Genomic DNA, 26,693 nt, shown 5'->3' with positions numbered 1-26,693 from the left:
GGGACTCACGTAAAACATACTTCATGGTTGGTTAGTCAATGTTAGGCTACTTACAACAGGTTACATTTAAATGAGATTTTTATCTCTATGAGACAAATCTGTACAAATAAAAGTTAAACAAGGTATAGACATAAACAAAAAGAAACTAGTACACCATAGACATGAACACATCAACTATGAGTACGATTATGACAATAACTGTCTTCTTTTATCATTTGCATTTTTTAAATGTATTTTTATCCATCTAGAAGCCTCTTAACGATATTGGAGGACAAAGGAAGCGGTGTAACAGAAAACTACAAAAGAGAAGTTCCTTGAATTGTTTATCATTGGATACTTCAATGAAACGGCTGTAGTCCAAGGAGAATGGCCAACAATGTGACAACGATATGATAGATGATTCATTTCATAGGGATTTGTGGGATTTTTTTTCTGCTGCCTTCGACTAGAGAGATTCAGCTATACAGAATGTGCCTCAGGACTAGAGCGCTATATAAGCCTCGGAGAGTGTGAATGGATTTATATGAGTTGACACATAGGGGGTTGATGAGGTCTATAGTGTGTCCTTGGCACCCGGGTTACAGCTGAAGGATTTAAGGTCCAAAATGATGGTGTGTCCTGTCCTGAAATGGAGTCTGTGAGACGGTGTACTGTCAGTATATACGATATACTATATATTTACAGTATTTGACTAAGCATCTCCGACCAACTGCGAGAGGTTCAAGTCCAGCTGTGAACAGTGTAAAGGCCTACTAGCAAATCTACGCCTGAAAGAGGGCGGATCGAATTTTAGGTAAACCATCTTTGACATCTGAACAGACTACAGTTTAAGTACGAGCCCTATCAAATGGTCTTTGATGTCAGTTTGAGGGGTTGAAGGTCAAATCCACGAACATACTCAGACAATTTAGAAACACACACAACCTTATGAAAGACGCTTAAAAGAATGCAATCACTGACAGAAAAGAGGCCAACATGCCGTCTAAACAGATTTAAAACCTTAGGAGAATTTGTAAGCCCCTTGTAATTGATCTTAAATGCACTGTAATTAAATGTTATTAAACAGTCTCTTTTGGAGTTGGAAGAATTTTATTCACAAGGAAATATGCCTGACTATTGAAAGACATTGGTAAACATCATTTAGGCATTGTGTGTGGTCCCCAATTCAGCAACTTGATCCCTCTCTGTGTACATGCGTATCCAGATTAATTTCACTAGTGAGAACGCACACAAGATCAATCCCCTATTGAAAGGAATTCTTTCTGTGTGAACTTTTCAATACAGGTTGGGAAAGCTAGTAAGTATAGAAGAAAAGCATACATCCCTTATCAAAGAAGCACTTTTATAGCACAGTGCATGTAGGCTACAGTTTTCTGTTGTAATACACTGTCAGTCTGTTTTATTGAAATACGCTACGCACATACAGAGCCTTTAGATAGTATTCACACCCCTGGACTCTCCACATTTTGTTGTGTTACAGACGGAATTTAAAATGGATTAAATTGAGATTTTGTGTCTCACTCTGTGTGCAATAATAGTGTTTAACATGATATTTGAATGACTACCTCATCTCTGTACCCCACACATACAATTATCTGTAAGGTCCCTCAGTCGAGCAGTGAATTTCAAACACAGATTCAACCATAAAGACCAGGGAGGTTTTCCATTGCCTCACAAAGAAGGGCACCTATTGGTAGAAAATCAAATAAATCAGACGTTGAATATCCCTTTGAACATGGTGAAGTTACTCATTACACTTTTGATGGTGTTAATACACCCAGTCACTACAAAGATACAGGCATCCTTCCTAACTCAGTTGCCAGAGAGGAAGGAAACCCTCAGTGATTTCACCATGAGGCAAATGGTGAACTTTAAAAAAGTTACAGAGTTTAATGACAGTGATAGGAGAAAATTGAGGATGGATCAACAACATTGTAGTTACTCCACAATGCTAACCTAATTGACAGAGTGAAAAGAAGGAAGCCTGTACAGAATACAAATATTCCAAAACATGCATCCTGTTTGCAACAAGGCACTTAAGTAATATTGCAAAAAATGTGACAAAGTAACTTTAATACAAAGTGTTATGTTTGGGGCAAATCCAATGCAAGATGTTACTGAGTACCACTCTCCATATTTTCAAGTATAGTGGTGGCTGCATCATGTTATGGGTATGCTTGTAATCGTTAAGGACTGGGGTGTTTTTCAGGATAAAAAAAATCTATAGAATGGAGCTAAGCACAGGCAAAATCGTAGAGGAAAACCTGGTTCAATCTGCTTTCCACCAGACACTGGGAAATTAATTAACCTTTCAGTAGGACAATAACCTAAAACACAAGGCCAAATTTACACTGATTACCTAGAAGACCTGTTCCTGAGTGACCGAGTTATAGTTTTGACTTAAATCTGCTTCAAACGCTACAGCAGGACTTGAAAATGGCTGTAAATTTACAAAGATTTTGAAAACCATGTTTTCACTTTGTCATTATGGGGTATTGTGTGTAGATGGGTGTGAGAAAAAAAACAGACATTTAATGCATTTTGAATTCAGGTTGTAACACAACAAAATGGTTATGGTTCATGGTTATGATCAGGACTTTTTTTTTTTTTTTTACTGAAAATGTGAATCAGTCAATATTTCATCATTTGATACGAAACAAAATACATCTGTATCCTATTATGTTGCAGTCCAACCATAGACACAATGTACATGCATTATTGATACAAACTTCAGAGAAAGAGAAGACGACGGCAGTAAGTAAGTAAACCACTTCCCGCCGGTCTGTCTGTGGCCTCTGTTTGTCAGTTGATTTGAAGTCACTCCACCAACATGCTGTGACAGGAAAGGAATTAACCGAGAAGAGAGAAAAAAATAAAACACTTTAGAAGAAGAGGCTAATAAAACAGTGAAGAGCAGTGATGTTGGATTGGATTTAATCTGTATTTTCATTGGTATGACCGACAACAGTTAACAAGTGTTTCCTCTCATTTGCCAAAAGTAAGAGGAACAGCGATGTATTTGGGCACCCCTGAGCTTTGATAAAGCACCTACACTGCCTGTAACATGCAGAAGATGAAAGGATATGATACTGTTTTGTAAATTGTGGTCTCTTGACAGTTGAGAATTGAACTGATACTGAAGGTTATATAAACAGGTTACAGTAGATTGTGTATGCATAACAATTAAGAGATACAATCTGTGCTATAGAGACCTGTTGCCAGTAGTTTACATAGGATGACATAGGAGCCTACATGGTGACCAGACCAGTGACAATAATGACCAATGCAATGTTACCAGATGCCACTGTGTCACCATGGGGTCAATAAGATGGGTGACATGTATTGATGAACTCAGCTTTGATGTTTTTTAATGATTCATAGTTTATTCAGTTATAAATTATTTATTATTTTTAACACGCAATCTAATAAACAAGTAGGCTACTGTATTGTAAGTGACTAGCTGCTAGTAATGCATTAGTGCATTGCGACATAATTCTTTGAAGAATTGCTTTGAGTAAAGTTTTTCTGAGAGCAAGTCGCAGAGGGCAAACATTAGAGCCATTTGAGATACAAGTATTATACACTGAGACAACCCCAAATGATGTAACAAGAGTGTTCAAAGAGTTGTCAACTTTCTAATGGGTCCGAATGTTGTAACGTAAGTGAGCCATGCCCATGTACCATCTTCAAAGGAAAGGCACACACCGAAAGAGGGCGGAGCCTGCGAAAAGAAAAGGAGACATAGCCTATTATAAACTTTGCCACCATTGAGTATGCTTACCTGTACGTGGAAGCGTTGTCTTGTCTCACCTGAACTGCTCGAGATGGAGGGAACTTTATGATATACCAGGATATCTATTTCTTTATTCGAGTTTTTTTTATTTTACCAAAGGCTTTTACTTGACTTCTGCCAAGGTGATTTATTTATTTTCATACCAGTGAATATAATAGGCTACAAAAATCTATTCGTACATCGCGTCGGAATAGAACTACGGGCACCATTGGATAAACAGGTAGCTATATATGTTTCAATATAAACGTTTTTATTTCATAAGCATCGCATTGTTTACCAACGAGGTAACCGTTGCATTGCATTTCTTGTGTAGTGGAACAATATCGAAGTGACGGGTACATCCTTTTGACAGTTGCATGAACAATGAAACAGAGGACTGTACCTGGAATAACTACAACCACTTGAAATAAAGAAATATGGTAAAAATGTAAGCATTTCTTTTTAAGAAAAAGTAAGAAAAAATATTGGAAATATCTTAGTGTAAGTATTTATTATCTTCAATTTGTATTTTAATTTAGATTTGGAAAGACATATTTCAATTCATAATCTGTAATGAAAGTCGTGAAGTCATGAATATATATATATAAATATATATATTATTGTAGGCCTAATTCAAATTCCTTCCCCACTCATGGAAAGGATTGGGTTTGAGTGACAGGTTGTGCATTTGATAACGTATTTGAAAATAGAAAATGTGTACAATTAGCATCAAAATAAAGTAGAATAAAGTAGAAATTTAAATAAATCTCCTTTCCAGTTTGAGTTCATATTTAGGGGAATGTTTCCTGGTCACAGATGAAACATAAAGCAGGAGGTAGAGTCCCTAAAAGGTTGTTGAATGTCTCGTGTTTTTATGTTTTCACCACCCCAAAGACCTCGATTTAGAAATTGGTTATCGCACACAAGGGTATTCATTATGATTGAGGGAAACAATTAGCACCAGTAATCTGTATGCCTTCCAATGTTGAAAAGCACACTGAGGATGATGGTGAACCATCATCAACATCAAAACCAACAATCAAAATCAACGAAAAAGCATTTTAGGAACTTTTTTTATTTATTTATTTTTTACAATAAATGGTATTCCAATTATTAGAATATGTTATAGTGAATCTTTTACCAATTTGTATAGGGGAGTAGCCTATCTTGCACTCTCTCGTACAATATTCCAATGCTGTAGTAGACTACAAAACTACAGTATGAATGTTATGGTGACTGAAATGCATAACAAGATGACTTTTAGTTGACAGAAATAAAACAACATTACATCATGCCTCACATAGAGCTGCGTAGGCCTGATTCTCTTCAACCCAAATTGATCCAAGACATTCAGGACCTTGATAATGTATCTGTAATCAACAGGGGCAGGGAACAACCCATTCACTGAAAGGGAATTATATAATCCTAGGTGATTAAACAAGAAATCACGAATGTCAGAACTAATCCAGTTGACAACCCAAATAACACTGTATTAGAAATCCAAATGCAATCTATGCGTATATACACCAAAAACAATATGTACAGCAGTAGATCGAGAATCCAGTATATGTAACAGAATGCAATGTACAGCAGTAGATACGGTGCCTTCAGAAAGTATTCACACCCCTTGACTTTTTCCACATTATTGTTATGTTACAGCCTACATTTAAAATGTATTCAATTTAGATTTTGTGTCACTGGCCTATAAACAATACCCCATAATGTCAAAGTGGAAAAATGAAAAGCTGAAATATCTTGAGTCAATAAGTATATTATGGCAGGCCTAAATAAGTTCAGGGGTAAAAATGTGCTTAACAAGTCACATAATAACTTGCATGGACTCACTCTGTGTGCAATAATAGTGTTTAACATGATTTTTGAATGACTACCTCGTCTCTGTACCCCACATACAATTATCTTTAAGGTCCCTCAGTCGAGCAGTGAATTTCTAACACAGTTTCAACCAGAAAAACCAGGGAGGTTTTCCAATGCCTCGCAAAGAAGGGAACCTTTTGGTAAAACGGTTTAAAAAAAAGCAGACATTAAATATTTCTTTAAGCATGGTGAAGTTATTAATTACACTTTGGACCGGGTGTCAATACACCCAGTCACTACAAAGATACTGTCGTCCTTCCTAACGCAGTTGCTGGAGAGGAAGAAAACCGCACAGGGATTTCACCAGTCAAATGGTGACTTTAAAACAGTTACAGAGTTTAATGGCTATGATAGGAAAAACATATGGATGTATCAACAACATTGTAGTTACTCCACAATACTAACCTAAATGACAGAATAAAAGTATTCCAAAAAATGCATCCTGTTTGCAAAAAAAAAAGCACTAAAGTAAAACTGCAAGAAATGTGGCCAAAAACACAACACATCACTGAGTACCACTCTTCATATTTTCAAGCAAGGTGGTGGCTGCATCATGTTATGGGTATGCTTGTCAAGGACTAGAGAGTTTTTAGGATAGAAATAAACAGAATAGAGCTAAGCACGGGCAAAATCCTTGAGGAAAACCTGGTTTAGTGTGCTTTCCATCAGACACTGGGAGACAAATTCACCTTTCAGCAAGACAATAACCTAAAACACATGGCCAAATATACTTACCAAGACGACATTGAATGTTCCTGAGGGGCCTTGTTACAGTTTTGACTTAAATCGTCTTGAAAATCTATGGCAAGACTTGAAAATGTTTGTCTAGTTTGTCTAGCAATGATCGACAACCAACTTGACAGAGCTTGAAGACTTTTAAAAATAATAATGTGCCAATATCGTACAATCCAGGTGTGCAATCTCTTAGATACATACCCAGAAATATTCACAGCTGTAATCGCTGACTCTAACATGTATTGACTCAGGGGTGTGAATATTTACACTACAGTTAAAAAGTTTGGGGTCACTTAGAAATGTCCTTGTTTTTGAAAGAAAATCACATTTTTTGTCCATTAAAATAACATGAAATTGATCAGAAATACAGTGTAGACACTGTTAATGTTGTAAATGTGTATTGTAGCTGGAACTTGCTGATTTCTTATGGAATATCTACATAGGCGTACAGAGGCCCATTATCAGCAACCATCACTCCTGTGATCCAATAGCACGTTGTGTTATCTAATCCAAGTTTATCATTTTAAAAGGCTAATTGATCATTAGAAAACCCTTTTGCAAATCAGTTTGCACAGCTGAAAACTGTTGTCTGATTAAAGAAGCAATAAAACTGGCCTTATTTAGACTAGTTGAGTATCTGGAGCATCAACAGTTGTGGGTTCGATTACAGGCTCAAAATGACCAGAAACAAATCACTTTCTTCTGAAACTCATCAGTCTAATCTTGTTCTGAGAAAGGAAGGCTATTCCAAGAGAAAAATTGCGAAGAAGCTGAAGATGTAGTACAATGCTGTGTACTACTCCCTTCACAGAACAGCGCAAACTGTCTCTAACCAGAATAGAAAGAGGAGTGGGAGGCCCCAGTGCACAGCTGAGCAAGAGGACAAGGAAATTAGAGTGTCTAGTTTGAGAAACAGAAGCCTCACAAGTCCTCAACTGGCAGCTTCATTAAATAGTACCCGCAAAACACCAGTCTCAACGTCAACAGTGTAGAGGCGACTACGAGATGTTGGCCTTCTAGGCAGAGTTGCTAAAAAAAAACATATCTCAGACTGGCCAATGAAAAGAAAAGATTAAGATGGGCAAAAAAACACAGACACCGGACAGAGGAACTCTGCCTAGAAGGCCAGCATCCTGGAGTCGCCTCTTCACTGTTGATGTCGAGATTGGTGTTTTGTGGGAACTATTTAATGAAGCTGCCAGTTTCCAGCTACAATAGTCAATTACAACATTAACAAAGTCTACACTGTATTTCTGATCAATTTGATGTTATTTTAATGGACAAAAAAATTGCTTTTCTTTCAAAAACAGGAAATTTCTAAGTGACCCCAAACTTTTGAACGGTAGTGTATGTAAATGAGATTTTTATGTATTTCGTTTTCAATACATTTTCAATAGATTTCTGATTTTTTTCTTCACTTTGGCATTATGGAGTATTGTGTGTAGATGGGTGAGAAAAAACATCTATTTAATCTATTTTGAATTCAGGCAGTAACAAAATGTGAAATAAGTCAAGGGGTGTGAACACTTTCTGAATGCACTGTATATTACAATGCTATATGAAGCTATATGAAGAATACAGTATATGAACACACAGAGTAAACAAAAATATAAAATAAACGGTCCAGTGTTTAATGTCTCTATATACATGGGACAGTAGCGTTGGCTGTGTGTGTGTGTGTGTGTGTGTGTGTACTATGTGCATGTGTTTGTGAGTTTGTGAGCCTATTTGTGAGACAGGAGTCTGTGTGTGTATGAGGTGTGTGTGTGCGTGTGCGTGTAAGCTTGTGTGTGTGTTTTGTGTGAGTGAGTCTATCTTTGTCTCTTACTACAGAAGATGGCTCGATGGCTGTTGAACAGTCTGATGGCCTGGAGATAGAAGCTGTTTTTCAGTCTTTCTGTCCCAGCTTTGATGCACCTGTACGGTCTCTGTCTGCTAAATGGTAGCAGAGTGAACAGACCGTGACTCGTGTGCCCACGGTGATGTGTTGTGCTGACCGCACCACCGTCTAGAGAGCGATTTGGTTGAGGGCGGTGCAGTTGACGTACTAAGCGGTGATGCAGCCCGACAGAATGCTCTCAATGGTGCATCTGTAAAAGTTTGTGAGGGTCTTAGGGGCCATGCGGATTTTTTTCAGCCGTCCGAGGTTGTATAGATGCTGTTGCGCCCTCTTCACCATGGTGTCGGTGTGGTGGGACCAATTCAGGTCCTCAGTGATGTGCACTCCAAGGAACTTGAAGCTTTTGACCCTCTCCACTGTGAGAGGGTCACGATCAACTCCTTTGTTTTTTTTTACATTGAGGGAGAGGCTATTTTCCTGGCACCACTTTGCCAGGCTCTTACCTCCTCCCTGTAGACTGTCTAGGCAGGTTTCCATTGACCCAGGTTTATTCGACAAAAGCAATGTTGAATAAATCATTATTGCGACATGTGTAATGGAAACGGCAGTAATAAGCACATTTTTCTAAAGATCGACAACATTTTATTCCATTCGACGGGTGGATATTTATTTTGTCTAACTTTCTTTATTGTGACAAATGGTGATGGAAACTGTGTTTTTCAAATAAATGATGATTGACAAATAATTGTTTATTATCATCACTTAACATAAAGCTCTTCAACCACTTCCTGTTATTCGAAGTAGAGGTGAAGAGGGTGCTGCAGCACCCCTTTGATAAATACAAATGGAATACAAATCAAACATTTCATAAATCACAAAATACTATTACTGCTGTGTGAACTAGAGCTTTACTAGTCCTGTATGAGCGAACAAAAAAACACTCCTCAGTACAAGTTACATAGCTACTTGTGAGTTTGAGTAGAATACTGATATATCAGTGTATGGTAGGCCTACATAATAATCACTATACTAGCCCTACTTGTGTAAGCTCAACCTTGGAGATCAATTTAGGGCTTATTGTCAAACAGCTACAGTGGGGCAAAAAAATATTTAGTCAGCCACCAATTGTGCAAGTTCTCCCACTTAAAAAGATGAGAGAGGCCTATGACAGACAACTATGACAGACAAAATGAGAAAAAAAAATCCAGAAAATCACATTGTAGGATTTTTTTATGAATTTATTTGCAAATTATGGTGGGAAAAAAGTATTTGGTCACCTACAAACAAGCAAGATTTCTGGCTCTCACAGACCTGTAACTTCTTCTTTAAGAGGCTCCTCTGTCCTCCACTCGTTACCTGTATTAATGGCACCTGTTTGAACTTGTTATCAGTATAAAAGACACCTGTCCACAACCTCAAACAGTCACACTCCAAACTCCACTATGGCCAAGACCAAAGAGCTGTCAAAGGACACCAGAAACAAAATTGTAGACCTGCACCAGGCTGGGAAGACTGAATCTGCAATAGGTAAGCAGCTTGGTTTGATGAAATCAACTGTGGGAGCAAATATTAGGACATGGAAGACATACAAGACCACTGATAATCTTCATCGACCTGGGGCTCCACGCAAGATCTCACCCCATGGGGTCAAAATGATCACAAGAACGTGACCTAGTGAATGACCTGCAGAGAGCTGGGACCAAAGTAACAAAGCCACCATCAGTAACACACTACGCCGCCAGGGACTCAAATCCTGCAGTGCCAGACGTGTCCCCCTGCTTAAGCCAGTACATGTCCAGGCCCGTCTGAAGTTTGCTAGAGAGCATTTGGATGATCCAGAAGAAGATTGGGAGAATGTCATATGGTCAGATGAAACCAAAATATAACTTTTTGGTATAAACTCAACTCGTCGTGTTTGGAGGACAAAGAATGCTGAGTTGCATCCAAAGAACACCATACCTACTGTGAAGCATGGGGGTGGAAACATCATGCTTTGGGGCTGTTTTTCTGCAAAGGGACCAGGACGACTGATCCGTGTAAAGGAAAGAATGAATGGGTCCATGTATCATGAGATTTTGAGTGAAAACCTCCTTCCATTAGCAAGGGCATTGAAGATGAAACGTGGCTGGGTCTTTCAGCATGACAATGATCCCAAACACACCGCCCGGGCAACGAAGGAGTGGCTTCGTAAGAAGCATTTCAAGGTCCTGGAGTGGCCTAGCCAGTCTCCAGATCTCAACCCCATAGAAAATCTTTGGAGGGAGTTGAAAGTCTATGTTGCCCAGCAACAGCCCCAAAACATCACTGCTCTAGAGGAGATATGCATGGAGTGCCAAAATACCAGCAAGAGTGTGTGAAAACCTTGTGAAGACTTACAGAAAACGTTTGACCTCTGTCATTGCCAACAAAGGGTATATAACAAAGTATTGAGATAAACTTTTGTTATTGACCAAATACTTATTTTCCACCATAATTTGCAAATAAATTCATTAAAAATCCTACAATGTGATTTTCTTGATTTTTTTTCTCATTTTGTCTGTCATAGTTGAAGTGTACCTATGATGAATATTACAGGCCTCTCTCCTCTTTTTAAGTGGGAGAACTTGCACAATTGGTGGCTGACTAAATACGTTTTTTGCCCCACTGTAAATACTTACCTCAAACATAGGTGTTTAAGAAGGATACAGTAATTTGTAATTAAGTCTAAAAGGAATTTGGGTGCCAAACCTACCAGAGCACTTGACTTTCTAAATGACATTTAGATGTCAAAGTTGACAGGCAATATGCCTCAGAGGACCCTCACGGGTGTTCACAATGGCTAGGGAGTTTTCCCATTCAATGACCATAGAAATGGGGAGGTGTATTAGAAGTTTCTTTCGTTGTCTAATACAATAAGACAGGAGGTGTCATATCACTCGTGTACTCTATGTCCAGCTGTCAACACATGGGTTGTGCTCCTCTGTGTAGACCTGTCTCGATATGAGTCATGATGATTTATTGACACACCAGTTGAGACACTTCTTCTACTCCATCTTCACATTTTGATTGAGTATTTGAATTGGAATTTCATGTCTGTGCAAGAGTGTTTACAAATATGCTCAAATTTGGACACATAATGCGTAACATTTACAACATTTGATGTAAAACCACATGAACATACAACAACTCAAGGTTGTTGCATTTGTCCATGATACTAGTAGACAAACAACTGTCAGGCAGTCTCACTATCCTACAGGGATCTTAGTCTTCTATAACGTCTTGGAACCTGTGACGTTATATCACATATCAGACTAAACTACAAGATTTTCTCAACTCAAACACCATTCAAACACAAACACAGATATTTAGAAGTAGGCGTACAGATACTTTATACTGAACTGACCATTCTAAATGTCTGTGTTTGATAGAAATACATTTTGGATGGTAAAAAAGAAAAGTATGGAGAATCCACAAACTCCGGTCCATTATCAGTTTTTATTCATTGGTGTGACAGTTAAGATTGAGAATCTTATTCTGCTATTAAATTGAATCTGTACTTTTCCCTTTACTGGCTGAATCAGAACGATAACCAACATGGAATAACCCCAAAGTCAGTTCGTCATCTACCGTGATGCGTTCCTCCCCTGGAGAACCTCCTCCCCTCTGGCAGACTAGTAAACCGGGGGGGGGGGGGGGGGGGGGGGGCTGTGCTGGGTCTTGGTAGGGCAGAGCCTAGGAAACCGGGGGGGGGGCTGTGCTGGGTCTTGATAGGGCAGAGCCTAGTAAACCGGGGACTTTGTTAGGTCTTGGTCGGGCAGGTTTTACGATGCAGCCCTGTCGTCCTGCACCTTCCTCCTCCCCGGCTCCCCACCCCCAGGGGCCCCATGCCAGCTGTTACTCTCAGGATACTCTTGAGTGTTCCAGCCAGCCACTTTTGTGAATGGAGGAGGATCGGCCACTTTCTTACTTGTTTACAGGGCTATTATATCAGAGAGCGAACGAGAGGAGGGGGAAGAGAGAGAAAAAGAGGGGGACACTTCATGCCACGGTGCATCTGACTCGCATTCCCCCAAAATTACAGAGCATCGGCGGAGCTCTGGCTCCAGGGCGACGTGAAATAAACCAGCTTGACCTTTAACACCAGACCTCTAATTCTGGAATTCCAAACTAATCGCTTTACGATTTCATTCCAACTCAAGAGCATCTCCTCTCTAGTGTCTGAAGAGGGCCATGGGAAGGCCAGTTCAAAGCATAGCTGGTAATCCTGTTGGTCTTCAAGGCTTTGTTTGTTGTCTCAGCAAATTGAAAATCAATTGAAGGGATCTGCGCTTGAGTTGGCCCCGTGCTCATTGGTAGGGAGTACCCGCATCCCAAATGTTCTATTGCTTGAGTACCAGTACCTAACGTGTACTGATAACTTTTCCATTCCCTTTCAAGCACTGGAAGGGATAAGAGTGAATCTGAATCTCGCAAGTTGTATGCTATCTTTTCAAAGTTTCTGTAAGTTGTGGAAATAGCTTGGCTTTAATGGTTTTGTGGACAAGGGACAGGATGCAGGTCTACCATTAAACCTTGACCCTTCTATTGAAGCTTAATTGTCTGGGTGCTGTATGGTCTCTCCCTCCCAGATATGGTATCACGACCTAGGATCTTCAGACAAACAAGATAGTAACCTCTTCCGACCCTTACTGCTTTACTGTTTCCTGCAGTAAAAATAATGGCATATATTTGGGGGGTAGACGACAACTCATAATTTTGGGCCAGGGCATTTTTGGAATCATTTTCGTGTCTTGAACCAAGTAAGCGCCTCCTGTAGATTGGGTTACAGCTTTTTGACAAAAATGTCTCTCGGCTCCTATAATTTGAACAGGTGCATTACGTCACCTCTCAAAATTCTAAGGTAACCTAATTTGTGGGGTATGTATTAAAGCAATTGTATGGTCCATTGGAGTTTACCCACTGCAATGCAATGGGGACAAGATGCTGACTGTCTTCGAGCATGCTGCCATAATTATATGGATAAAGTCATTGTTCTTGTGTTATTGTTGGACTTGTATTCGCAGGCTCCTGAAAGCCATCAGTCAGAAGCGGTTGGTGCATGCTGCCGCCAGTGTGTAGGAGGCGGGTTTTTCATCGCAACGTCTCTTTTTTTGTTAGTCGCCTCGAAGGGATGTTGTTGTAAATCATGTGTGATTCATAAAAAAAACTGGTTTTTCTGTCTGCTTCATCTCCGAAAATCTCAGAGATGTACAAACACTGTAGATCTTGGCCCGCAGCCATTACCTCCCTGGATCTTCTTCCTTTTTTTTTTTTACCTCTGTCTCTGCACGGGGCTGTTCCTGTCAACACTCCTCTCTCTCTTTCTCGCTCTCCTCCTCCTTCCTCCACCACCTTTCGTATTTATCTCCACTCTGCCTCTGCCTCTTCATACGGCTGCTCAAGTTGTTTTCTTTGTTTTCTCTTTGACTGTCCTCCACCATGGGAAGTACCTGGCATCGGATGCATTTGGCAGGTTTCTGTCCGGACACGTTTCTGTTCCCCTCGTCTCCTTCCCCTCATTCCGTCTGCTCTCTCCTCGGCCACGCAGCGTGAGAAATGGGGTGGGTGTCCATAAAGACGGGGGCGTGTCTGTTGGGTTTGGAGGGGAGGGGAGGGGGGGGGGGGGGGGGTGGGTTACATGTGGTTGGAGGATTTGAGATCAAGTATTTGCATGTTTTGTGTTTGTTACATTGTAGCCCAACAGTATTTCAAGTCATTTGGCTAGAAGCAGTAATCTTACAAGAATTTACATTCCGTTTTTTTTTGTCCACAGGTCTGTAATCGTGGACAGAACCCTCAAGCTTTCCATCCAGCCATGTGGTAGTCTACACATCTTTACCCAGTTATCAGTCAGCCCACAACACCCCGGACCCACCCGGCTACCGCTCACTCCTCACCAGACTCAGCCTTCAACACCAGTATCCCACAGACAGCAGCTGGTCTCATGGCCCACCCCTATGAACCCTGGTTACGGACAGCACCCCCTGGTGGCAGCTCAGACGAGATGAACGTTCCCTCATGGTGGGACCTCCACACCGGGCCAGGGAGCTGGATGGACCTGCAGGCGGGCCAGGGTGTGGGCTTACAGGCAGTTGGTCAGAGCTCCTTGGGGTTGCAGTCTTCCCTGGGGCCTTACGGCTCTGAGCCCCAGCTGTGTTCTTCTGCTCAGCTAGCCCAGCTGGCCCCAGCCTCACACTCAGCTCACTCTCACCTCTACCCCCAGGATGGCTTCAAGATGGAGCCGCTGGGAGGACCTGAGCTCCTGCAGCCGGAGTCATACTCCCTGGAGGAGCCACAGGAGGGTGCCACCTCGGTCCGGCCCAAGCCCCAGCGCCGCTCTGCCTCCAGGGGCTCGGGCCAGTCTGTGTGCCGGTGCCCCAACTGTGTCCATGCCGAGCAGATGGGCCAGAGCACTGATGACGACCGGAGGAAACACATGCACAACTGCCACATCCCGGGCTGCGGCAAGGCCTACGCCAAGACCTCTCACCTGAAGGCCCACCTGCGCTGGCACAGCGGGGACCGGCCCTTCGTCTGCAACTGGCTCTTCTGCGGCAAGCGCTTCACACGCTCCGACGAACTTCAGCGACACCTGCAGACACACACCGGTGCCAAGAAGTTCAGCTGCACCATGTGCCCCCGCGTGTTCATGCGCAACGACCACCTGGCCAAGCACATGCGCACGCACGAGTCTCCATCCGGTCCAGGGGAGGAGAGGATGTATGGAGAAGGGGGCAGGATGGGGAAGAGCTTTGACACACCTTCTCCTCAGCCCTCCCACGCCACTGCATCTGACACAGAGGCACCCCTTAAGCAGCCGAAATGTGAGAAAGACCCCTCTGGGACAGGACAGTCCAGCTAACTGTATCCCGTCCACATCTGGAATGCTATACAGATAATGTACAGTCGGTAGGCTACTATCAGCCCCTTTCTATCAGACAGAGAATCCATAGTTTATAATACTTGTAGTCCAGTGGAGGTAGAATCATAGGGGGTTTTATATTATAAATTGATAGTTTATTTCTACCAGATGCATTGAACAACATAAGGCAACAAAGGCGCCTCTGATTTTAAGAATGCATCATATCACACATAACAGCACCATACAGCATAGACGGGCATAAAACCAAAGAGCTTATGTTACATCACCAACAGAGGACAAGCTGTCAAGTGCCTTATTGGAAGGATATCCATCTAAGGAATCAAGGAAAATGATTTTTTAGATGTTGTCTTCCATTTAAGGATAGCTTTGGTGGCAACCAAACCAGAGCCAAAGCTTGCTAGCTGCTAGGACTTCCGTTGCTGCTACTACTATTATACCATCCATCCACAGAGACTTTGAGAACGAGCTAAACTGAAGATGGTGCTTGATGTGTTTACAGTAAAACTACTAGCTACTTGGAGAGATATGTATTTCCAGGAAGCCATCAATCTCTCCAGTCTCCACTGCACACATCTAACTGAATTTAAGGCAATGGAAGTAGAGGGTTAGAATATGTTGGTATGTTGTGTTGGCTTCATTTCCCCACCCTTTAACCCACCCCCTTGCCTTGCTGTGTATAATATACTGTATGTGAGTGTATGAACATGTCACTGGGAAATTCCACACTTTATTTTTGGTTTTGACCACGCATAATGTGAGCATCAACCTTTCGCCAAAGAGCACCACAGTAAAGCACCACTAAAATTCATTTTGGTGCGGTATGTGGGCGGTTCAAATGAAAAGGACGGCATTTGCTCTGTAGACGGCAAATGAATTAAAAGTATGGCACTTGAAGTGCAGAGATGTCCCACTACAGCACATTATGGCATGGTATTCATACTCCATGTTTTACGTCAACAAATATATTTTCTGTTTAATGTACATTAAGAAGACATGAATTGTGTTATCAATGTATTTCACTTACAGTAAATGCACCGTATGTATCATCACGTTTAAATATCCCTCAAGCACCGTTGCTCATCTTTTGACACTCCTTATCTCGGCTATGCTGGTGTGAATGTCACATGATGACAGCGTATCTCATTCACAGGAAATGTGTAATTCCTTGGTCTTGTCCCTGATAGTGTACGATCCACACAATACCCATTTCACACTTCACAGAACCGACTGTAGTAACAGGCTGATAAGGATTCCCTTGGACAAAAGACAGGCTGGATACATCGCTAATCATGAAATGTACGCTGGACTGAAATCCCTAATTGAGAGGAACTTATGTAAACCATATTTTGTCACACCAACAACTTCCAGGATAAGCAACAATTCCTCCTCCAAGGTTGTTCAAGCATAAAGCCAAAAACAGATGGAGTGGAATTGTTGAGAACCCATTTTGATATTAATAGTCATAAATAACCATTTATATCTTGATAGAAGATGCACTTCGATAAAGTTTTAGGAATCCAGTATAGACCTTTCTAAATAGGCTCAGGCCTGTGTGTCGTGGTTTAGGCTTCTTAGCTTATAGCGCTCACTGTAAAACACATTAGCCTTGTTAGGAAAGCATTGTTGCGTTTTGAGTAGCGACTTAGTCAAAATGTGCTTAGCTATGTAGAGATCTCTTACTGAGGTGTTTATTGTAGCCCCCATTTAGAAACATCCCTAAATCAAATCAAATGTGTTTTTTGAGGGTTTACTTGCCTTTTGTGTATCAAATGTGATGAAATGACATCACTTTGAGACTCATCTATTGCAAATCCCTTGGGGCCTGATTCAGACTTAGGAAATGTACGCCTTACACACGTCTTTCCTACGCACTTCACAGTAGTTGGTATTCAGTCTTGCCTTATGAGGGTGCGGTTCCCTTGCGCGTGCCGATACATTTAATTAAACCGCTGAAAACCCTCCCACTTGCTGGCCAATAGATTTTGTTGTGGAGTTTTCTTTCAATAGGGTTTCCAGTACATGTATCTAAAGCTATCCCTTTAAATGTGGTGTACCTTTAATAGAATTGTCTTGACGGACTCATTCGAATATATGGATAGAACAGTTCAGAATATTAGGGATCAACGAAAGAAAGCCATGTGGGCCTAAATACACGCATATTCATCTCCTTTTCAGCACCAATTGGTAGATCTTGTATAATCATTTAGGGTTAGGAAAGTATTTATGAATAATCAGTTATGAGGGAATTAAGTCAAGACAAGGTTCAAATATGGCGTATCTGAGGGCCTCCCAAGTGGCACAGCGGTCTAAGGCACTGCATCGCAATGCTAAAGGCGTCACTACAGACCCCGGGAAGTCCCATAGGGCGCCGCACAATTGGCCCAGCGTCCTCCGGGTTAAGGGAGGGTTTGACCGGTGGGGCTTTACTTGGCTCATCGTGCTCTTGCGACTCCTTGTGGTGTGCCGGGCGCCTGCAGGCTGACCTTGGTTGTCAGGGTTTGGCGGGTCATGTTTTGGAGGACGCATGACTCGACCTTTGCCTCCCGAGCCCGTTGGGGAGTTGCAACGATGAGACAAGATCAAAACCTTCACCACACCTTCTTTTTTTTAAATGTCCACCCCAAACAAATAGCAAGTGAATAACATGCTATTCTCATGCTTAAGTTCAAGGTCAGAATACCTGTAGAGAGAAAAGTGCATGAAAAGGGAATGACATTCCCTACTACACCTGCTTAACTCGGGTCAGAATTGCCCTGTTGTAGTGCATTTCCAATAGGCCTACCTAGGAACACTTGATACATGTATAAAAAAAAAGGCCTATTGGCTATCTCTATTATTATTATCATCAATGCTATTATTGAGTTGTATGTGTTAGATAGGAGCAGATTGAAGATTATTAAAATATTATTTAAAACGTACCTTATTTTAAGGATGACTGTAGTATGGTGTCGCAGTAGATATGAATTTAAACAATATTTCGTAATAATTTAAGTACTGCTGTACTATTGCTTGGTTTTAGGACTTGCTTGTAATTTTAATAGAGAAATGTCCTTTATGGAAATAAAAATAGAAAGAAGTATGATGTATGTTGTCTATTTATTCAGTACTTCATCATGATTTATTATAAGATGCACTGCTGGAACCAGCTCGTGTGTATGTGTGTGTGTGTGTGTGTGTGTGTGTGTGTGTGTGTGTGTACAATGCTGCGCTGTGCATTTTCCTTGAACGCACCCGGAACAGGTTTTTGATGTGGCTCTTGTCTTGAACGCATTCTGTGAGTAAGAGGAGACATAGGGAAAGTTAAAGGAGCATGGAGATGTCTTAAAGAGGAAATGGGAGTCAGGAGAAGCAATGGGATGCAGAGTTTTCTATGTTTGAGACGACAAGGGCGTTGGAGAGCTGTGGAGAAGATAAAGTGTGTTATATGATGTTTAAGCATGCACTGGACAGTGTGTTGGAAACAGTGTTAGGGTTGTATACCTGCTGGGTGGAAAATGTGCAGTGATATTGCCATCTGTAAAACTAGGTAAAGATCCGACTAGGGCGGGCAGTTATAGGCCTATCGCACTTACAACCAACATGTGTAAATTGATGGAAAAGATGATAGTGAGTAGGATTATGTATTTCTTGGGAGTTAGGGGTTTGATGAGCTTAGCACAGAGTGGGTTCAGGACAGTGGAGGCTGGTTGGAGGAGATATAAGAGGACAGGTTCATTGTAATGGATGGAATTGGATAAATGTAACGGAGTCAAACGTGGTTGCCATATGTTTGATACCGTTCCATTTATTCCATACCAGCTTATACAATGAGACTGTCCTCCTATAGCTCCTCCCACCTGCCTCCTCTCATTCAGGAGAGGGAGGTCTGCCATGGTTGCCCTGGTGACAGTTAGTACAGAGATAACCAAGGCCCTGACAATAAAAGAGGTGATGAGTGTTGTGTATTTTGACATTGAGAAAGCTTACGATATCGTGTGGAGAGGAGGGTTGTTGATCCAGTTGAGTTCATTGGGAATTGGGGGACGTCTGTATAACTGGATCATGGATTTCCTGTTCGATCAAGTCATACGGGTGAGGGTGGAGTTAGAATTGTCAATGCGGTTTGAAGTGGACAATGGTACTCCTCAGGGAAGTGTGGTTAGTCCGATGTTGTTCACCCTGATCATAGATGACAGATTTAAGAAGGTGGGACAGGGAGACTAAAGACGGAAGGAAGGAATGAAGACGGGCAGGTCGGATAGGGGAGACTTGGTGCTGTTAATGAGACTCGAAAGGATGGGAGTGGTGGCAAGCTTTTGTTTGGTTCCTGCCCACGTGAGTGTGGAGGGTAATGAGAAGGCCGATTCTGGTGACTAAGAGTGCTGTGAGGAGAGAGGGGGTAGATATTCAGGTCCCACTGGGTCACAGGGAAGTTAAGTCCTTGATCTGGGCAAAAGGGCTTCATTTTTGACAAAGGGAGTGGGATGCTAGTAGTAAGGGGAGGCCATTTTATTGCGTGCATCGGTCAGTAAAGGAAGAGGTGGGGAGTATGGGATGTAGGACAGAGGAAGTTGTGTGCAGTAGACTACGATTTGGGCACACAGGTTTGAATGCCATGTTGTGGATAATAGGAAGACGTGAAACAGGTCTGCATGATGAATGTTTAGTGGAGGAAACGGTGGAGCCTGTGTTGATATTTTGTGAATTGTATGATGTAGACAGGGAAAGATTGTGTGAAAGGGTCTGAGAGGCTGGACGGGGTTGGGGTTTGGGTGGTGTAGTGGGGGAGGCAAGTGGTGTCTACGGCTCTATTTCACTTTCTTAGAGGAGCAGGACTAATGAAGGGAATTTAATAGTTACACCGTGACTAGCCTCACACTCCAGTACAGTAGGTGGCGGTGTATGCACCTTCAAAGTTTGATGCTATCGGCCAACCCAATCCCCAAGAAGAAGAAGAAGCCAAAGAAGAAGAAGAACGCACTCTTAAACAACCAGACAAATAATCAGAAAGTCCGGAAGTACAAAGAAAACACAACACGCTAACTTAGCATGCAAATGCCGATGTTATTTAGATAATAACATAGATTTGTTTTGTCAGATACAATAACCACATAGGTAGAGGACACGTTTATTCATATCTTATTACTCAATCGGACGATCTAAGTCAAGATGGGAGGAGGTGACCTCGTAAGTATGATCAAATATTAGATTTAAAAGCTAACTTAGCTAGCTACGCATGCTTGTTTTGTTTGTGTCTAGCAAGCTAACTAATCACAAAACCACCTAAATGTTCGACAATTCAATTACTGCCAACTTCTGAACTAGCGTTTAGTGAAGAGAAACGCTATCACTGCCACGGCTAGTTGGCGTAGCTAGTTAACTAAGTTGACCCCTTAACTAATTTCATTTTGAAGGTGTGTTTATTTAATATTTTCCCAGTTATGTTGTTACACAACTACCTAGCTAGTTAACGTTACTCAGAAGTAGTAATTCCTTGCCTTCCCTGAAGAACAATTGGAATTCAGAAATGATGGTTGTATCGATCAATTGTACCTGTCTTTCCCTGTTCTGTTTAATTATATCGAATATCACTTTCTCTTATCTCTGTCAGAACTTGAAGAAGAGCTGGCATCCCCAGACTATGAAAAACAGAGCGGGTGTGGAAGGCTGAACAGAAGCACGAGGCTGAGGCGAAGAAGATCGAGGAACTTCAGAAGGAGCTGAGAGAGGAACGAGCTCGAGAAGATATTACCAGATTCGCTCAGCAGACTGGGGCTCTAAAGTAATGCTCCCCTCACTGACCCTTGTGATGAGGAGGAAGTAATAGGTATCACCTTGATAGAGAAACCACTGTCATGTCCAGGTTTAAAAGTCAAATGAGTTAGCTTTATTTGATATTATCCTATTTTCAAGTGTGCCCTCACCACAGACAAATGGATTGAGATGCTCCCCTTGGATATTGTTGCTAACACTCAACTGCTTTTTTGTTGTTTTACTCCAGGAAAAAAGATGACCGGTTGGACTGGATGTACCAGGGGCCAGGTGGTCAGGTGTCCCGTGATGAGTACCTGCTGGGCCGCCCCATCGACAAGCAGATCACCCAGCAGTTTGAGGAGCCAGAGAGCGGTCCATCCGAACAAACCGGCCTGCTGCCTGGCTCAATCTTCAACCCCTCCACCCCTGCATCCAATCTCGACATGGCCGCCAAGATCAGAGAGGACCCGCTGTTTGATATCAAGTCAGTCACTCTTGTCTCTTTCTTTACCATTTAGTGTGTCCAGCTAGCAACTGTTATACCATACACTGATGTTCTGCTGTTAGCCAAGAGCTGATGATAATGACACGTCTTATTTTTCAAGGAAACGGGAGGAGGAGAAGAAGAGGGAGGTCTTGACAAACCCAGTGAAAATGAAGAAGATCAAAGAAATGGTAAGTTGGATGGCTCCATTCAAACTGGGATGAAATCAGTTTCAGCCTGTTTCAGATTAACTGGGTTCTAAAGCAGCAACAGTTTTTCACTTTTTATTTTCTTTCAGCTGCGTCAGAATCTTGAAAAGAAAGACAAGAAAAAGAAGAGGAAGAAGGACAAGAAGGAGAAAAGGGAGGAGAAAGAGAGGAGAAAGGAGAAGAAGCATAAGAGAAGGAGCTTGAGCTCAAGCTCTGTGGACGAAGACAAAATACACAGGTGCCCCTGAAACCTAACTTCAATAGAGGTTTCTCAGGATCAGTGAACAGATGCCAATATGACCAGATGTTCAGTTTAACTGTTTTGATCTTGTAAGCATTTTGTGATAGTTTACAAAATATAGCTTGCCGCTTCTATTGTTGACAGCAACTTCTGGATGGGGTAGATTGTTTGTTTATTTAAAAATTATTATTATTATTTTTTTAACCCAGTAAAGAACAAATTCTTATTTACAGTGATGGCCTAGGAACAGTGGGTTAACTGCCTTGTTCAGGGGCAGAACAACACATGTTTACCTTGTCAGCTTGGGGATTCGATCTAGCAACCTTTCGGTTACTGGCCCAACGATCTTAACCACTAGGCTACCTGCCGCCCCAATCCTATCAGTCCTTAGACCCCAGCAAAATTCTGCATGTCTAGCTCTTATATTTAGCCTCTCAGTGAAGTGTTTTACTCTTTTCTTTTCAGGACAACCAGGGCTACAAGTAGAACACAAAACAATTTGACTTAAGTAGTTGTGTTAATTGACAAATGTCCATAAAGAAAAAAGGTCCGCCAAAGCAAAAACCTGATAAAAATGAATTTATATGAATGCTGTAATTACAGAAATTGTTTGCTCACTGGGAAATGGATATCCAACTAGTCAGTGACAACTGAGCTTATTTCAGTATCATGGACACTATGTCTTGGGATGTCCTATGATATTCTATGAAGAAGAACCTCTTACCTTCTAATGACTCCTTTGTAGCTTGTGAGCGTCATAGAGCAAAACGTGTTACGTGTGTGTTCTTGAGCTTTTCATAGATGGGTAGCTGAAACTATTCGGACTCTACAGACATTCGCCCTTGTCTCTCAAACACAGCTCTATCTCAGCCGCCGTTAATAATCACACAGACTAATGGTTAGTACCGACGGCTGCAGAATAAGTAGATTACTCCAATGGTACAACCCATAAGTATGTAGCTCAAACACACAATGTTTAAAAGTGGTTAGAAGTCCAAAACATTCCAGAGTTGTGGTGGGACTGTTTGGGTTAACTGAGTGATGGATCTTTACTTAGGCACCATTCTAAAGAGGAATCCAAAGAAACAACCCACTCACATTCCCACCATCGCAGTGTCCCCACTGGCTATGGACTACAGGTCAGTACGGCTCAATCTTTATATATTGACAGTGAACGATGTTAGATCTTAGTCCAATCAATTCAAAGTGACTTAAATCCTCCTGAGAGAGATGTGTACCGCCCATCGCCTAATTTCTTTCCTCAGTTTCCAGCTGGGAGGCATCATCAGTCCTCAAAGCCCACCAATCACTTAAGGCACCGTTCTCAGGAAAGGAGCCGCTCTCGATCGCCTCAAAGGACAGACTGGAACGGCCATCATTCCTCTCACAGGACAGACAACCACTCCTCTCACAAATCAGAGAACCACTCATCCCACAGGACAGACCAGTTTAAAGTTCCACAGTTCCAGCGCCCCAAAGCCCCCCCCAGCCCACAGAAAGATCGCTACCAAAGGCGTCAGAGCAGTACTACCAAGTAAGAGTCCACAGCACCTGTTTATACAAGTATCACACCTGGGTTCAATCATCGGTGAACTAATGGTAATCGAACCACCCCATCCTAAAGGGTTTTCTTATCCCTATATTTATCTTTGTGATATTCTCTTAGATGTCTCTCTGCTGAAGAGTTGGAGAAGAAGAGGAGGGAGATGATGGACTTTGCCAAACAGAGAGACGAAGAGCGCGAAAGCAACATTAGAAGTTACAAACGACAGGATGAACAGGAGAAGGAGCGGGAGAAAGAGAAAGGCGGCAAGCATGACCGCAACGCTGGCTTTATCCAGTAAGTATCTCGCTGACTGACACGCACGTATTGCATGCTTACTCTGGCTGTTGTCTGGTCCTCTAAAAGTGTTGTGTCCTTCCCTGCAGTAACATGAAGCTGGAGAGTGCCTCCACCTCTTCCTTGGAGGATCGAGTCAAGAGAAACATCCACTCCATACAGAGGACCCCCGCATCCCTGGAGAAGAATTTCATGAGGAGATGAGAACTAGAAGAAGCAGGAATGGGTTGATTGAGGAGAGAGTAAAAATATGCACCAGCTACCACACTGAAATATGTGCACCGGTTTGCCAGGACTGCCAACTCATTTATAATTTAATAAACAAAACAGACACTGCAGAGGCACCATGCATTTGTACTCGGGGCCCTGTGAAACTGCCCCTTAGCCATTGCCCTGACTAAAGCAATGCAAAGGATCTGACTTACTCTGTAATGGAAAAACTCACCCGTGCCATTCACCAGCAACAGCAAGCCATACTCACCTTTTATAGAATGAGCAATGTTGGATTTGTTTTTAAGTGGAAATTGTATATTGTGTTCTCTGTAATGTTTAGGATTATTCAAACTTTTATCAGACACAACCCTTTTGTAAATGATGTTTCTTGGAAATCTTTAGTGTATTGCTGTACCGGAGAAGAATTGTGGATCTTAATAAAACATTGTTCCTAGAGCTCTTTTGAGTTGGGGGCTAACAAACTAAATACTCTTTGAGTTTACATGTGTTGTTGTATGTGATGCTGATTACTGCTTTGATACACCTTCAGAAAACTATAATAATTGAAAACGTCCTATGAAGACGAAATAAATAAAAATTCTCAGGCACACTGCCACCAGCATCATCCTAAAGTAGACATACATTGTTGAATGACTATCATGAACGCCTTTTGTTTTATAGGATAATAATGCTGGATTTAAGAGGTGCCCATCTCCAGTGGTTTGGTGTTTTAGTCACAGGCTCATAGTTTACTGTACACTTTTTCAAAGTTTGGTCCCGTAACTTGTCTTTATTTTCATTATTGTTTCACTTTAGCACGCTTCAAACAAACTAGGAACGTTTGCACAGTCCCCTAACAACCGTCAACGATAACACCAATGGCCACCCGGAACTTTTTACAGACCCAATCATCGTGTAGTACCGAATGACGTTTCAAACAGCAAGGGTGGCTGATTTCCGACTGTTCCAAATCGTGTAGTCACTGTGGGATTGTTATCCGCAGTCATTAAAAATAGTGAACATTTACAAGATATTTCAACGGCTAAGGAAGATACCTCAACGTATTCACAATGGTAAGACGATGTCAAATAATGTATGCATGTAGCTTGTGATTGGTTTGTAAAACTAGCTTAGCTAACGTTAGCAACCGGCTGCCTTATCAGTATGGTAGCTAGCATTTAGCTTTCTAACGTTAGCTAGCTAGTTACCATTGCAGGTGACTTTTGGCATGGCTAACTAACTTGTTCAACGAACATGTAACTAGTGTTAGTCATTTTCCAAACAACTACTATATTAACTCGCTACCTAGTTAGCTATAAACTGGATTATTGTCACTAACGCAAGTCTATGAATGAGCTGACTAGCTAATGTTATCACTAGCTATCTGAAGAGGGATGCAACATCATGCAACTTGAGTCTGATGGAAGTTTATAATCTTGCCGTTAATAGTTATGCCAATGTTTCTACTAATTCACCTATGTTTGAAGTAAATGAGGGTCACCCGTCAAAGTTAGTAACTCAATAGTTAGTGATGGAAACAATGTTGTTTGGGTTTTGAAATTGTCCCAGTCATGATTGCTACTCATAACTTCTCTCCCTCGTTTCCTTCCTTGTGTTCCATCTCCAGTCTATTATGTCCTATAATGGTGGTGCCGTCATGGCGATGAAGGGTAAGCAATGTGTAGCCATTGCAGCAGATCGAAGATTCGGTGTACAGGCTCAGATGGTGACCACAGACTTCCAGAAGATCTTTCCCATGGGAGACAGACTCTACATTGGCCTGGCTGGCCTGGCTACTGACGTACAGACAGTGTAAGTGTGCACTGGTCCATCAGTGCACCTCTTCTCTCCCAAGTTCCAGAGTATTTGGATGGTCAGTGCAACAGATTGACCTTGCAGGTGATATTAATTATCCACTTTATTTTTCTAACAGTTCCCAGAGGCTCAAGTTCAGATTGAACCTCTATGAGCTGAAGGAGGGGCGTCAGATCAAACCCAAGACATTCATGAGCATGGTCTCCAACCTGCTGTATGAGAGGAGGTGAGTTTACTGATGTGAAGAAGCACAGTATTTCATATACAAGTCTTCACTTCCGCCTTGGTGGCAAGTCTGTGACTGATCAAACGTGTATCCCTCGTCTTAGATTTGGACCATACTACATTGAGCCTGTGATCGCTGGGCTGGACCCCAAGACCTTTGAGCCATTTATCTGCTCGCTGGACCTGATTGGCTGCCCCATGGTGACAGAGGACTTTGTTGTGAGCGGCACTTGCTCAGAGCAGATGTACGGCATGTGTGAATCTCTCTGGGAGCCAGACATGGTAGGTTGTGTACTGTATTGTAAGATAATACATTGAGTGTGATAGTTGATTATATCTATCTTTATTTACAATGGTTATTTTTGACACCTGCAGGAACCAGAGGACCTGTTTGAGACCATCTCCCAAGCCATGCTGAATGCAGTGGACAGGGATGCCGTTTCAGGCATGGGTGTCATTGTGCAAGTCATGTAAGTACAGTCATACTTTTCCTCTTCCACTGCCTACATTTTTTTATTAAATACCAGCTAAATGTGTAATTAATCAGAGGATTCATACAAATGACATTTAGATGGTGATATTAATAATGCTCTGGTCAGTGTTGTTGTAGTGACAGTACCTTGATGAACTTATTTTGACAGTGAGAAGGACAAGATCACCACACGTACCCTGAAGGCCAGAATGGATTAAAGCTCCTCTCCCTCATCTCTACCAACTCCTACTATTTTGTATGAAAATGATCAACACTGCGTGTACTGTTTTTCTTAAGATACTGTTCAATAAAATGAATGACTTGTAGTGTTACAATGA

The 26,693-nt window shown here is 41.8% G+C and overlaps 3 protein-coding genes across 3 annotated transcripts; all 3 read left to right on the top strand.

The window, feature by feature from the left end:
- Nucleotides 1–3,769: 3,769 nt before the first annotated feature.
- On the top strand, nt 3,770–18,200 carry LOC110493642 (transcription factor Sp6-like). The gene is made up of 2 exons (XM_036949626.2): nt 3,770–4,013; nt 14,014–18,200. Exon 2 carries the CDS (start codon nt 14,185–14,187, stop codon nt 15,100–15,102), a length of 918 nt encoding a protein of 305 aa, XP_036805521.1. The 5' UTR covers nt 3,770–4,013; nt 14,014–14,184; the 3' UTR covers nt 15,103–18,200.
- A 1,924-nt stretch (nt 18,201–20,124) lies between these two features.
- Nucleotides 20,125–24,330, top strand: LOC110493641 (pre-mRNA-splicing factor CWC25 homolog). Its single transcript, XM_021568029.3, is given in 10 exon segments — nt 20,125–20,289; nt 20,714–20,751; nt 20,753–20,884; nt 21,104–21,340; nt 21,462–21,531; nt 21,639–21,787; nt 22,848–22,929; nt 23,056–23,324; nt 23,457–23,630; nt 23,720–24,330. Coding segments are annotated over 10 exon segments (1,284 nt in total). The 5' UTR covers nt 20,125–20,271; the 3' UTR covers nt 23,835–24,330.
- A 411-nt stretch (nt 24,331–24,741) lies between these two features.
- On the top strand, nt 24,742–26,693 carry LOC110493640 (proteasome subunit beta type-3). Its single transcript, XM_021568027.3, has 6 exons — nt 24,742–24,916; nt 25,471–25,655; nt 25,777–25,884; nt 25,988–26,165; nt 26,259–26,353; nt 26,525–26,693. The coding sequence occupies exons 1-6, from the start codon at nt 24,914–24,916 to the stop codon at nt 26,571–26,573; spliced, it is 618 nt and encodes a 205-aa protein (XP_021423702.1). The 5' UTR covers nt 24,742–24,913; the 3' UTR covers nt 26,574–26,693.

This window comes from Oncorhynchus mykiss, chromosome 17 (assembly GCF_057628025.1).
Source record: "Oncorhynchus mykiss isolate SJ-2025 chromosome 17, ASM5762802v1, whole genome shotgun sequence".
NCBI classification, from domain to species: Eukaryota; Metazoa; Chordata; class Actinopteri; order Salmoniformes; family Salmonidae; genus Oncorhynchus; species Oncorhynchus mykiss.
Note: the sequence above shows the minus strand (reverse complement) of the source record. Positions and strands in the feature narration are given on the sequence as shown.

Coding starts and splice junctions, on each gene's coding strand:
- LOC110493642 (XM_036949626.2), top strand. CDS start 14,185: ATGGCCCACCCCTATGAACCCTGGTTACGGACAGCACCCCCTGGTGGC.
- LOC110493640 (XM_021568027.3), top strand. Junction 25,656..25,776: donor GCTACTGACGTACAGACAGT/GTAAGTGTGCAC, acceptor TTTTTCTAACAG/TTCCCAGAGGCTCAAGTTCA. Junction 26,354..26,524: donor GGTGTCATTGTGCAAGTCAT/GTAAGTACAGTC, acceptor TTATTTTGACAG/TGAGAAGGACAAGATCACCA.